Source organism: Polyodon spathula, chromosome 4, assembly GCF_017654505.1.
Source record: "Polyodon spathula isolate WHYD16114869_AA chromosome 4, ASM1765450v1, whole genome shotgun sequence".
Lineage (NCBI taxonomy): Eukaryota > Metazoa > Chordata > Actinopteri > Acipenseriformes > Polyodontidae > Polyodon > Polyodon spathula.
Genome location: NC_054537.1, coordinates 69583925 through 69596893, shown reverse-complemented (window position 1 = coordinate 69596893; position 12969 = coordinate 69583925). Strand labels below are relative to the sequence as shown.

Sequence of the window (12969 nt, the reverse complement as noted above, 5' to 3'; positions counted from 1 at the left end):
TTATTATTAGAATAACAATTTCAAATAGTAAAAATTTTGCAAGAGTAATGGTGGGTACATTCCTTAAATAAGACATATAATGACACTTTTCATTGTCAAAGAATTTAACTAGTTTATTTTTTGTACTTCTATTTATCAATTTCAAGATACAGACTACTCAACAAAAAAATCTATATAAAAACCAACTGAAAAAATTGAATGTCATATAGAGCTGTGAACAGGATGTGCAAAGGGGTGTAATAATACACAGTCCAGACAAGCTTTCTCTCCCAAACCAGCCCGTGTTCATTAATTGGTTACAATAACAGGAAGTAAAAATAGTTCCAAAAATAAAGCAGGTCACCCCTATACCAGCAATGGCACAGGGAAAGCAAAACACGGCAGGTTTCAGTCCTGAACAAAAAGTAAACAAATCAAAAACAAGACCCTCCGACGGCCACCCTTCCTCGGTGCACAAAACTGTGCTGGTGGTGCAAGTGGCTGTGAGTGCCCGGTGATTCTCAGTGCTGTGCTGTGCAGTGAAAGTGACTCGGGTGATCACTGGCTCAGTGGATGCTGCTCCGGTCTCCTTGGTCCTCCTCTCCAACTGCTAACACAAACAAAAACCAAGCGCAGGCTCCAGCTGCTTAGTGTGGAACACTCAGCGTAAGTAAACATTCTGGTTTAGCTGCGTCCCCTTTGTACTACCCAACTCCTCCCTGCAATCAGCTAGGAGCCCGGTGTAACCAATTGCTGCTTGGCCCGCAGCTGATCGCATGTTAGATGTTTCGGGTACTGACAGCTATGTGCCTCCAGGAAGATGGCCGACATCCTGTTCCCACCCACCGTCGAGTCTACCTGCCTATGGGGAAACATACTTCCAACCATGCAAAGTGCCCTTTTTGGTAAGGAGGGAGATTAACAACATTGATTCTTTCCCTCTTTATCACAAGAACACTTTGTGCAGATTTGTATATTGGGCTGTATTCCATTTACCCATTATTATGTCCTTGAAAACTCCTCTAGCACTCAATTGTTTATCATTTCAATGTAGGACAGTTTGTGCAAAACTACCTGCTTACCTTACTAATTATTCAGTCAACTAAAATATATATATGGTTTGGCAGTTCATTCCAGGGTCAGTCGGAAGGTGGCCATCTAGGAAGGGGGCGGAGCCACAATACCAGAAGTGATCGCCTTCATGCTGTATGTGTCGGTCACGGAATGGAGGATATGTGATTGGCCGCACCACCAAAAGAGGGTGTGATGGAGGGTATGTAGGGGAAGTGGCCGAGCTATCTGTTCGTTTGTTGTGGTTACTGAAAGGACCCATTTAGGAAATTGAAGTAATTAATTATCATGAGTGTTTTGTTTGTTTGAGTGTGTTAACTGTTTGTCTTTTGTCACTGTCAGACGGCTAACACAAACCGGGAGCTGTTGCTACTAGCCAGAACCAAAACCCAGACTACCCTGCACCACTGTTTTGTGAACTGTTGTCTTTCACCCCACCTGCACTTGAGCACTGTCCGGAGAAGTGACCGTGTCTATGTTTGGTGTTGTTATAAAGTGTCATATTATTTCGGGACTGAAACCCTTGTTTTGCATGGAGCGATACAGATGGCTGTGTAGAGCCTGTGCTTATTATTTTAAGTAATGTTGACACCAAGCCACTTTGCCACATATTAGTATTATGTTTTTTTTTTTTTTAATTATACATTGGAAACCATTCACATCAATTCCAATAAACGTTAATCTGTGGCACTGGTATGCAATCATATTGAATTACAGAACACTTTGTTGAACATTATGTTTGGCTGAAGATAGATATTATACATTTTGCAGCTATCTTGTGCAGGTTCTACCCTTAAATACCCTGATAGCAAGTGCTTTAATTTAACACAATATTGTTAAATTTTTACATACCTACAAGCAGAGTGAAGCTGAAACAGAGATCCCTGTTTATAAAGCCTTAACTTGTAAAGTCATTGTAAATTAAATAAAGTCTGGCATTCATGAAAGCATACCAGAATATTGGTAAAGTCAGCAACACAGTGAAGAATAGTTTAATTAAAATCAAGTTTTATTTACGGTACATAATCAAATCCAACCTAAAGAAATATTTATTAAAACTCTGAATAGCTTTTTAAATATGTGCCTTAAGTGTATTTATTTTGTATTATTATTTTACAGAATATACAGTTTTTATTTTAGGGTAGTTCAATACCTTTTTTTTTTTTAAATACTGCCACAAAGATCCAAAAATCTCCTGAACAATAAAAAAAAAGTCTGAAGACCTGTCCTGAACCAAAAGGCCATTCATTAAGTCATCAACCTTCATCAATAAACTGCTACTCTTCCAATTGCAATTTGGTTAATATAATTACAACCTTTATATTGTGTCAGAATCAGCAAAGCTATTCTCATTGAATTATATGCTTATATTATAAACCTGTGCCTGTTCAAATCAACTACATAATGCATTACCATAGTATGCCTAGTTGGGTACACATTTTCATAACATGTTCAGCAGGTACTGCAGTCAAAACATCAGCATTAAATTTGGATTCCAAAATGATCAATGATAAACTTCATCTATACTGTGAAGTGCAAAAAAGCCACTATAACAAGCTAAATGATATTGTGCTTTGCTGTGTTTCTATTAGTTAAACAGAGTATAGAGTCCATAAAAGTTATAACACTACCGCTAAGATGTATCGGTCTGTTGTGCTGTCTCCTACTTTCCCTGATCACTTAAAATAATTTCAAGTACTTTTTCAGCATTATATGCGTCTTTATTCTTTTTGATCAGGTAGCAGCACGGTGCAACTTGATAAAAGTCAGCAGATGCACCATATATTTCTAATTTCAAATTTCAGATGTATTTATTTAACCTCCTTATTTCCAGGGAGAATTAGTTGTGACAAAGGGAAATGTTCGTCAGTGGTGGAAAATGCATTAATGATTCATGCATGAACAATTCTTGGCACACAGTGTAATAACGGCTCATCTTATCCCTTATTTAAGATTCATTGTCTAAATAAACACATAGAAATAACTAGTTACAACATTTGGCATGCCGGTTAATGACAGATTTTTTGGATGGTGGATCCATTCAAAATGTTCAGTATGATGCTTGAATTCTTAGGAAATTGAAGATGTGTGTATTGTACCTAGTCTTCCATTAACAAGTACAGTTTTTGAAGAAGCTGGGACCTGAAACAAAAAAAAAGCTTGTCAGAAAAAATGATTTCTCAAACACTGTAATGTCACCATACATAAAAAATAACGACTTGTAGTTAACATCAGAATGCCAGGCGAAAGATGTGTTCATTGAAGACCATCACTGACTGAATCCTACATTTAAATTTCCTAAATTCCCCACAACAACAACATAAAACCCATTTCCCCCAGTGTGGGAAAGACACACAAAATATCTCCTCAATAAAAAAAATAACAGATATATACAAAGTACATAGTTTTCAAATGAAAACAAATACAGATTGTGGCATGGCTGCATCCCTGCATATAAAAATGTATATATTGTGTGTACACAATAAATAGTTTTGTATGTTTTGAATTTAAATTTAGCAGGGATGAGGTTAAAATCACATACCTGGAATATGGCCATTCCCAAATTGGTTAATTCATTGCCAATTCGGAGGTGGCCACCATATAAAAGAGTAGCTGGGAGATAGCTCCCTAGCTTAGTTAGTTGAGGGAAATGACTGGGAGCAGGTGCTCCCTGTCACTGCACTGTGATCTCATATCGTAGGTGCTGTTTTGTGTTTTGTTTTTGTTTACACAATTGTTTACTTTGTTATTCAAACTAAACAAACGCTGAACTGCAGTCTTCCGCCTCCTTGTTTATTATTTCAGCCGATAGCCAGCCTTGACTGCAACGCTACTCTACCACAGTACTATAAAGGAAATTGGCTTAATATAAAATGCCAAGGTTGAATCGTTCATAACTAATTAGACAATTAAAGAGAAACCTCCAGCTACTTTTTTAAGCAGAATGAACTCTGCAACTAAAGGATACTATGGTATAACTCAAGTGGGTTATATGTAGCATAGGTAACAATATAAAATGAGAAAAACATATATTTAAAGAGATGTCTCAGAAACAGAATATTTTTTCAGATAACGGCAAACATACAGTACTCCAGTCTAAGATTCCAATATTATGAATAACATTATTAAGCACAGATATGAGGCTTGTGGTACCTGCTTTCTCCAACCACTTGTATATGTGACAGTCCAGTGTATTGCACACTAGTTTTTTACAACATTTAAAACAACAGTAGAGTGTAATAAAAATGAAGACACATCACAATAATGATATCATTAGGACAATGACGTCAGCATTTCAGTTAGCCTTTCTTGACTCTTGTTTTCTGTGAGGAGTCATGTGCATCACAATGGTAATAAAACACACATACCTTTTTCAGCTGTGCCGCGCCAGTGCCTATGCAGATAGCCTCCATCAAAGCTTCCCTTGTTTGTTCAGGGTTACTATTTGAATTTGCAAAAGAGTTTGAGTGATAGACTTTTGTCGCAACAGATGGAGGAGGAGGGGGTGAGAATGACGGAGGAAAAAGAACAGCGTCAGTGTTTCTGTGATTTTCTGTCACTGGTACGTTTTTAATGGCACAAAATTCTTCAGATGCGACTGACGAGGTCTGTGAATTAAACAAATGATAGTCTTGACTTAAAACCTTTGCATGCTTTTGCTTTTTCAAGGTTTTATATATATATATATATATATATATATATATATATATATATATATATATATATATATATATATAAAAAAAACAATTGCTTCATTTCATAGACACATAGACATGCATGCCATTACATTAACTGACACTTGATTTCCTCTGGGTAGCTCTTACTCCATTAAGACTAATCTATTAAGACCAATAAGTAGAGCATCATTTTAAGGAAATGGCCTACGTGAACATGCCACCAGTTGTTGGTATTGAAAACATAAAGGACTGAGAAAGCTAAAGTGAAGACTCAACATTCCCTCAAGATTGCAATCCTTGAGATGTCGATTTGGGATTTACAGTAGCTAATGAATTCAACAACAACAACAACAACAACATTCATTTAGTATGGACAATCCGCAATGTGGATGATTTAAATTGCAATTGAACAGACAAATTAATGATGAATAATGAATTTGGCTGGAGACTGTGTCTGTTGGTGCTAACAGCTATCCGCAGTGTTGGCCTGTGAGCGAAAACACTACAACAGTATGTAGTTTAGTGCCATGGATAGGAAGAGGCTCGTACGGCCACCTCCCCCCAAAAACAAAGCATGCAGCAAGGGAGGCGGCCAGACAAAAAGAAGCGACATGAATGCACGCCACATGGTGTTTTTATGGCGATTTGATATGATGTGTTGATTAGTGGGCGGATTCTCCTTCCAGAAATACAACCTAGTTTTCCAGGTTACCCAACATTGCTAATTTGTTCCAATAACCTTAATAGATGATTAGCAGCTGAACAGATTTACAATATCCAGAGAAAATCAATACAGAAGAATGAAAATGCCCTGTAACTCAAGCAATATCATAAACTAAAAAGAAATTCGGATGTGGATTTATAAAAACAGCAACACACTTCATAAAAAATCCAATCTAGAATTGGTGTTCTTTGCCTGTACATAAAGCATGTTTAAATGTCTTTAATATTTCAAATGGGATCCTTATTTTTTTATTATTTAACATCTGTTCTTGCCCCCTCATATCTGTCATTTGAAGCCAACAACAAGATCAAGATTTTGGCAATAAACAGCCTGAGAACATGATCTTTATTTATTCTGAGTTTCAAATTCCTCTAATTCTTTCCGAAATGTTGGGACGAACTAATCCCTAAAATCAACATTGTTTTGGTCTTCACCAGACCAAAAGAAAGATATATTTTATTCAAACATTATCCTTGGCATGTGTGACACATACGCCACTTTCACATTTGACTGAACTAAGATGATTTCAAACATCCATAAGTAGTATTTTCTAACGTTTTGATGTTTTTGTAAGGTTAACACGCTTCCTGGCACTCTTATTCCCCAAATTGTTATTGCCTACCTACTTGCCATTTTTATTTATATAAGATTTATGTATGCTCAGTTTCTTAGAACAATCAGATAATTAATTTACAACAAATGTTGTTCAGAATAGTGGATTGACTGTAAAGACATCTAGAAAAATAAAACAGTTAAAAGTTAATCACAGTTCAATATCTTTTTTTCAAATACATTTTTTTTTACCTTTCTTAGTCTTGAGATACCACTGTGAGATCTGATGGCTGACAAAAGTGCTGACCGTTCATTCTCCTCCTCAACAAACAAAGGTTTCTTCCGAGTGTCATTACTTGTAGCATCAGATGTCTGAAATAAGAATTAATTCGAAGGTCATTGGCAACAATAAGTAAACTACAGTATTAAAATCCAAACGTATCTGCTTTTCATTAGGCAACAAGGTAATATAAACATGTGCAGAAGCTGGAATAGCATGTCAATGAACAAGAGAAAATAATACAGCAATAAAAAAAAAACAACTGGGTCCTTAAAATCGTGGACTACGTTGGTTATTTATTCATTTATTTCTTTTTTTAAATCAACAGTTTATTGGATTATACACAAATGCCAACTCTAAGGTCTAAAGGATACTAGACGTTTAGAGAACATGTTCACATAAAACCTCTACAAGACACCCTCACCCCACCTTATATTTGCTTGGTAAGTGTTCATGAATAAACATGTCAATAGACACAAACACAACACAAACTATGTGAGTAAACATAGTAGATATCCAAACAGAATAAAATAAAAACAGCAAACTCATTTGCATTTGAGAATTTCACTTGTGTTTTTAATTTACCTTTCTAAGCTTTTCTTTTCCTTCACTCCCTTGGATAGATTCCATGAGTAAACTGTGCAAAGAATTGTCCTTTTGTATTGGCTTCAAGGCAACAGGCTTGAACTTTTTGACGGGACCAAATATACCAGCATTGGCCTGAAGACTGGGTTCGGCTGCGTTAGTTGAAGGCATCTCTGAAACACACATTACTGATTTCTGTGGTACAGATTGAGTATTAGCATGAGGTTCACAGGAACCAGTCTGGGAAATTGAAGGGTAATGGTAAGACCTATAGGAAGATGAATCTGGATTTAGAGGAGCCACAAATGACTGGGGAGACACACTTTTAGGGTAAGGGGATGGATGAAATTCAAAGCTTTTCATCTTCCTGTTATCTTGCACTGTGATGTTGTGTGCTTCACTCTGCATAGGGTTTGGCATGTCAATCTTAGTTATCTCCTCTATGGAAACACTTTCTTTAAAGGCAGGTCTGGTGGACTGGGACGGGGTAATATATTGATTAGGAAAACTCAGTGGTCTACTTCGATTCACAGATGACACAGTTAACCCTGGTTCTTTTGCTTTAGATATGGCCGAAAAGGCTTGAACATGTTTATTTTTGTTTGATTCTCTATGTTTATATTGGCTGGTGCCTGGAAAATCTTCTTGGATTGCTGATTGCTGGTTAAAGTTTGTAGACTTTGACATTTTTATTTCATTTTCTTGGATGCTTTCACAATTACTTTGACCTGAATCATGGAGAAGCTCAGCTCTGGGAGTGGGCACCCCGGTGTATTTTGCAATCGCAGATGCCACATACTGACTGGAGGTTCTTCTAAATGGTTTCAGAAAAGAAGGGTCTGCCTTAGGCCCAATATTTGATGACAAGGATGATTTTGGGGGTTGGTATGTTAACCCTGGGATAACAGATTTTTTCTGGTCTCCTTCAGTACAATCTCTCACAAAATCTTCTTTTAATTCCTTTGGTTTTACTAATTTTGCTTCCTCTGGTGGCCTCAGCTTGCTACCAGGCTCTAAGCACTGTGGGTTAGAGGCTTCAGGGTCTACACTGTGTTTTGTGATGGCCACTCTGTTTGTGGTAACCAACTCTGTTTGTTCTGCTGAGTTCCAAAATGCCTTTGCTTTCCCAAGAAGCAAATCTTCTTCGTCACTACCAGCTCCCGAGGAGCTGCATTTTATAATGTTAGTAGCACCTGGCTTGATGAGGTTGCCTTGAGCATCTATTTTGATTGCCCATGACACTAAAGAACCCCCTTCTTTTTGATACAGTTTAACAGCAGGTTTGGGTGGGACAACAGTAAAAGTGTTATTCATGCCGACTCTTGAAACAAAATCATGTGGTATCTTACTTTGTGTCATTTTCCATTTAGCGGATGAATGTGACTTCGCTGGTCCTTCCTGGTGTTTGTTGCTACCCAAGTCTTCTTCAGAGACTTTCGTTGCTTTTGCTTGATTCTTAGATTGGTTTTCTGCATCCCAAGTTTCTTTATTTAGAGTATTCTGTTGGGTGGAAATCATCTGTGTTTTCTTAAAACTGCCAAGCATGATCTTGTCTTTGTGATTGTCACTTTTTCTCTGTGTTTGGTCTTTGAGCTTTACTGATGAAACTTTATGAGGATTCACACAGTCTGTATTTGTAGTGGGACTAAGTTGGTCTGTTGATATCAAAGCATCAAAAAGATTGAACCTAATTGTAGGTTCTTTGTCAGAGGTGCCAGCATTGTTATTTTTGTTTTTTAGGTCACTCTCTAAATATTTTTCAGTATTTGTTTCCTCCTTTGTTTTTGCTTTATCAGTCATGCTGCACCTGTATTCCTCACACACTTCATCTATTGCCGTCACTGGTATTGTCATCTCTAATTCAGAAACAGGCTCTTTACCAAGATAAGATATCTCAATCTTCTCTTTAGAGAATGTTGACATTTCCGTGGCACAGTCTATATCTTCTATTTCTGTTTAATGACAAACAGAATAAAAAAATGGTTAATAACAAATAAAGTATATGACACTAAGAACAATGGCTAACCATGTGTGACAGGGGCGGGCTTTGCCACTGGTCATGCGTGCCATGGCAGGAACAGCTCGGACGATCGACAGGAGAAGCACTGTCAGTCAACTAACTGAACAGGTTGGCTCGGCCAAGATTTGGCTGACCAGGTATCCCCGATTGGCTGGGAAGGCGTGTACGGGGAAGCACCTGACCATTTAAAAAGAGGCTACACTGCACACCCTCATTCTTCTATTTTGGGAATGATCTCCAACCAGTATAGTGAAGATGTGTAGTGATGCGTGCTCTGATAGTGGGACCCTCCTTTTAGTGGGGCACTCAGCCAGCTGTAGGCAAACTCCATTTGTATAGACGTGTATTCATTTTTATTTTTTCACTGTTTTGTTGCCATTTCCCCTGTATCTTGTTAACACTCTTGTGTATATGTGGCCTTACCATTAGTGGTATGGTCACATGGTTCCCTGCTTTGTCTAACTCCACACTAGGTGCTACCATTGCTGGTACCCTAGTGGTGGCACCTTGTAACTACCATTGAAAGAACTGTGCAACCACTAAAACCTGTGAGCCTGTGCGATGAGTCAAGAGCAATTTCTGTGTCCGGCTGCTTTATAACAGTGAACAACCCACAAAACCCTTTCACACCAGGAAAAACACTTAGTATAAGCATGGGGAAATTTCAAAATACCTTTGCAAATTTACCATGGCAAGGGTGTGTCTAAAAGGAAAGTAAAAACGGTCCAACTTTCAAACATAAAAACAGTGTTTTGCATTAGATGTTGGCTTGGTGATAGAACGCCATAAAGGTTAAAAAAGTGAATCAATTGAGAAAAAGAGAAACACATTGTCTAAGGATTATTTCAAACCTGCTAAATCAGCCTCTAGATCTGTTAGAGTCTGGTGCAGCTGAGCTGTGATGTACAGATCTTCATCATACTGCTCAACATCATTACCACCTCTGCTCTCTCTGGGATGCATGTCACTATTGTGTCTAGAGGAAGACATTATGAAAGCACTGATATATAAAACATTCAAGAAATGTCAATCATGAAACTAGCGCCATTGTTGGGATTTAAACTTAAAGACAAGTCCTAGTCCAGTAGGCAAGCATGTATTTTTCAATACAGATTTAAGTGTTTTGAGGCACAGGTTAGTAAACAATATTGATATGTCTGGCTGACCCAGACTCTTCTATTTCTTTAAGCAATAACACTTTTTATGTTAATTTTCACTTCCCACTTCTCAGTATAATTTATTTAAGCAATAATTCATCATAAAGGGTGGGTTATCAAGTTAATTCACAAGTAGTACAGCTAAATATTAGAATACATTCATAGTGGATGAGCATGACCTTTAGCATTCTATAAACTTGATTGGTGGAAAACGCTGACATTTCTGACAGAAGTACCTGCTACTTAAAGTCCATGTAGTGCTACCTTCTTCGCTGTCACTGGAGAAATCCTTGGAAGTGGCTGAGCAGGCATCTGTGTGACATGGCACATCGGTTTCACTGGAGCACTGATCCATGAACAGCTGCCGTCCCACTCTCAGACTGCCATCGGGAGAGGTGGGGTGCATGATGTCTGCAGGTGAGCTGACGATGCCAGAGTCCTCGGCAGTACCCTCTGAGGCAGTGCGGGTATTGCCTGGAAAGCTTCCGCTGCTCGCCATGGATACCGTCTCCAGTTCTTGCAGGCCTTGTGATTCCATGTCATTCTTTTGTTCTAAATGGCTATCCTGCACAGATCTCAGCCAAACTGAACATACATGTAAAGAAGACTCCAGTTACATTAGGGCAAATAATGGGCAGGTCACCCTATAGGTATTTTACATTAGGCATACATGTTAAATAGCAATTGGCTGGAAAATGTGCATTTTTCATTTGTTTTAATGTTTATATTCCAGTATTGTAGAATTCATAAGCATGATGGCTATCAATTTCTAATTCTTGAAGATTCTGACATGTTTTATTACAACAATCTTAAGTTTTGAGTGTTTTAAGTACTATTAAACATGCTATTTGTCTTTAGTACAATTTTTAAAAAGGCAAAACATTTCTCTAAACTCAATAGAAGAGTATTTTAGCATTCTCTATGAAGTATACATTGAGTTTAACATGAACATATTTTTATGACACATTCCTTTGGACTTTCTTCAAGCTATCACTACTATTATAATGATAAATGTTCTTATATTTTCAAGGTTGACAAGGTATCGGTGAGATAGCATAAACACTAAAGCTATTTTATTGATATACATCTATTACTGGTTAATTTACTGGGAAATAACCAGTGAAGCTGAAAATATAAATCATCATAAATATACAAGATCTTTTACAATCAGTCAGACACTAAACATTTTTGCTAAAACTAAAAATGAAACGCTATTGCTTGAATAACTCTTAATGTTGCAGTTTCCAACAAAGCTGAAATACTTTTAATGAAATTCATGAAACTAAAATGAGATATTAAAACAAATAATATGCATGCAGAGTTCATGAAACAGCAGGCAAGAACAGAGATGGATGGAAATGCTGTGGCTGTATGCTACTGGAACTATTTAAATACACAGCCGAAATAAATTAACTTAATTTAATCAAAAACAGCTGAACCGATTGTTACTTTTCTTCCTTTGTTATGAAGGGTTTGTGCTGTACAAGCCTTAAATTCACAGTATTACTGACTCTTTGTCTACCTATGAAATGTATTTTATACGTGCCGGTGGTAAATGCCAATGGAAAATTCTGTCAAGCAATCATAACATTTTATTTTATTACACTCTGGTCACGAAAATATACATTTCATTAAACACTTGATTTTATTCGAGACTGTTGCACATTGCTGCGTACATTTTGAGCTTTGAATATAAGTATTTTAATTAAATATAAATATTTTGTGCTGAATGTATTGATTAACATTTTGGTTGCAGAGCATAAGAAAACTTGTCTATTATAAAAAATACTATATATTAAAACTATTTAAACTATTTTAAAATTGCTAGAAATAAAGCAATTCAGATTTCAAAATTTTCAAAAAAATTTCCATTCCTCCCTTGGTTAAAACATTTCCATTTGTGGCACTGGTTAGAAGGACATGTTGGACTTGCTGAATTATAGCTGGGAAGGGCTGCAAATGGATGGAACATAGATCTGACTTGGTTTAACACTCAGATTGTTGGAGATAACTGTCAGCTTTAAGCTGCCTCCCTTGGGAACACATAACAAGCAAGCTTTTCCATGAAGAGAACATAGATTATTATAAATAAATATTTGCTTTCATGTCTGAATTATAGACACCCATTTACTGTTGTCCTACTACAATGTGGTGATATCATCAAATAAATACTAGGTCACCTGCTGGAACGTGCACATGGAAACACAAAAGCTATCTCATCTGTACAGAACCCAAGCAGGGTGGGGACATGATAAGAGATAATTATTTTACTCGTTAGGTCTGATTTCTAACACTGTTGTACCACTGCCAGAACATGGAATTGCTTGGATTTTTTTTGTATTCAAACCCAAATTAGTACAGTCTTATTAAATTACGAAGAAAAAAATAAAACATTTTGTCCATATTATTTATGAGGCCATTATTTGTTATTTCCATTCTGAAATTTGTTTGCAAGTTGTTATCTTTTTGCTTACATGAGGCTACCTTTTTGTTGTCGCTCACCTTTTAAATGTTTATAATGCGATACATTTAAATTTGTATATCAATAACTGTTTATATGCTTCTATTTTGCACTTCAGGGCCACCATAAAACAATGGAATAAAACACTGCAAATGTTTCAAACCAAAAAAGAAACTCAAATATGTTTATTTAGGAGCTACTGTACTAGTCTGTTTCTCAACAATGTTTTACACTTTACACTGGAGCAAAACCTTAGTAAACCTAGTACAATATATCTGTAAAAAAAAAAAAAAAAATCAAAACTTTTGCACTGGAAAAACATGTTAATTAAAGTATGTGGCTGTATCGAGTGACACTTGATTTAACCATCAACAATCATTAGCATAAAAAATAAGCTCATTATGCAAAATGCTTCATGCTTTACATTTTAAGATCTTCTGTAAAAATGACGGATAATGATAGA

At 36.7% G+C, this 12969-nt stretch overlaps 1 protein-coding gene across 7 annotated transcripts in view; it reads right to left on the bottom strand.

Moving 5' to 3' along the window:
- Nucleotides 1-255: 255 nt before the first annotated feature.
- Nucleotides 256-12969, bottom strand: part of LOC121314795 (protein cordon-bleu-like) — a 104982-nt gene continuing 92268 nt past the window's right edge. For all 7 annotated transcript variants that reach the window (XM_041248473.1, XM_041248472.1, XM_041248476.1 and 4 more), the window contains 6 exons: nt 10282-10630; nt 9740-9864; nt 6869-8820; nt 6256-6375; nt 4419-4658; nt 256-3192 (listed from right to left, as the gene is read on the bottom strand). In XM_041248473.1, the coding sequence (XP_041104407.1) occupies nt 3121-3192; nt 4419-4658; nt 6256-6375; nt 6869-8820; nt 9740-9864; nt 10282-10630 (2858 nt within the window). In that variant the 3' untranslated portion in view covers nt 256-3120. The remainder of the gene's footprint in view (nt 3193-4418; nt 4659-6255; nt 6376-6868; nt 8821-9739; nt 9865-10281; nt 10631-12969) is intronic.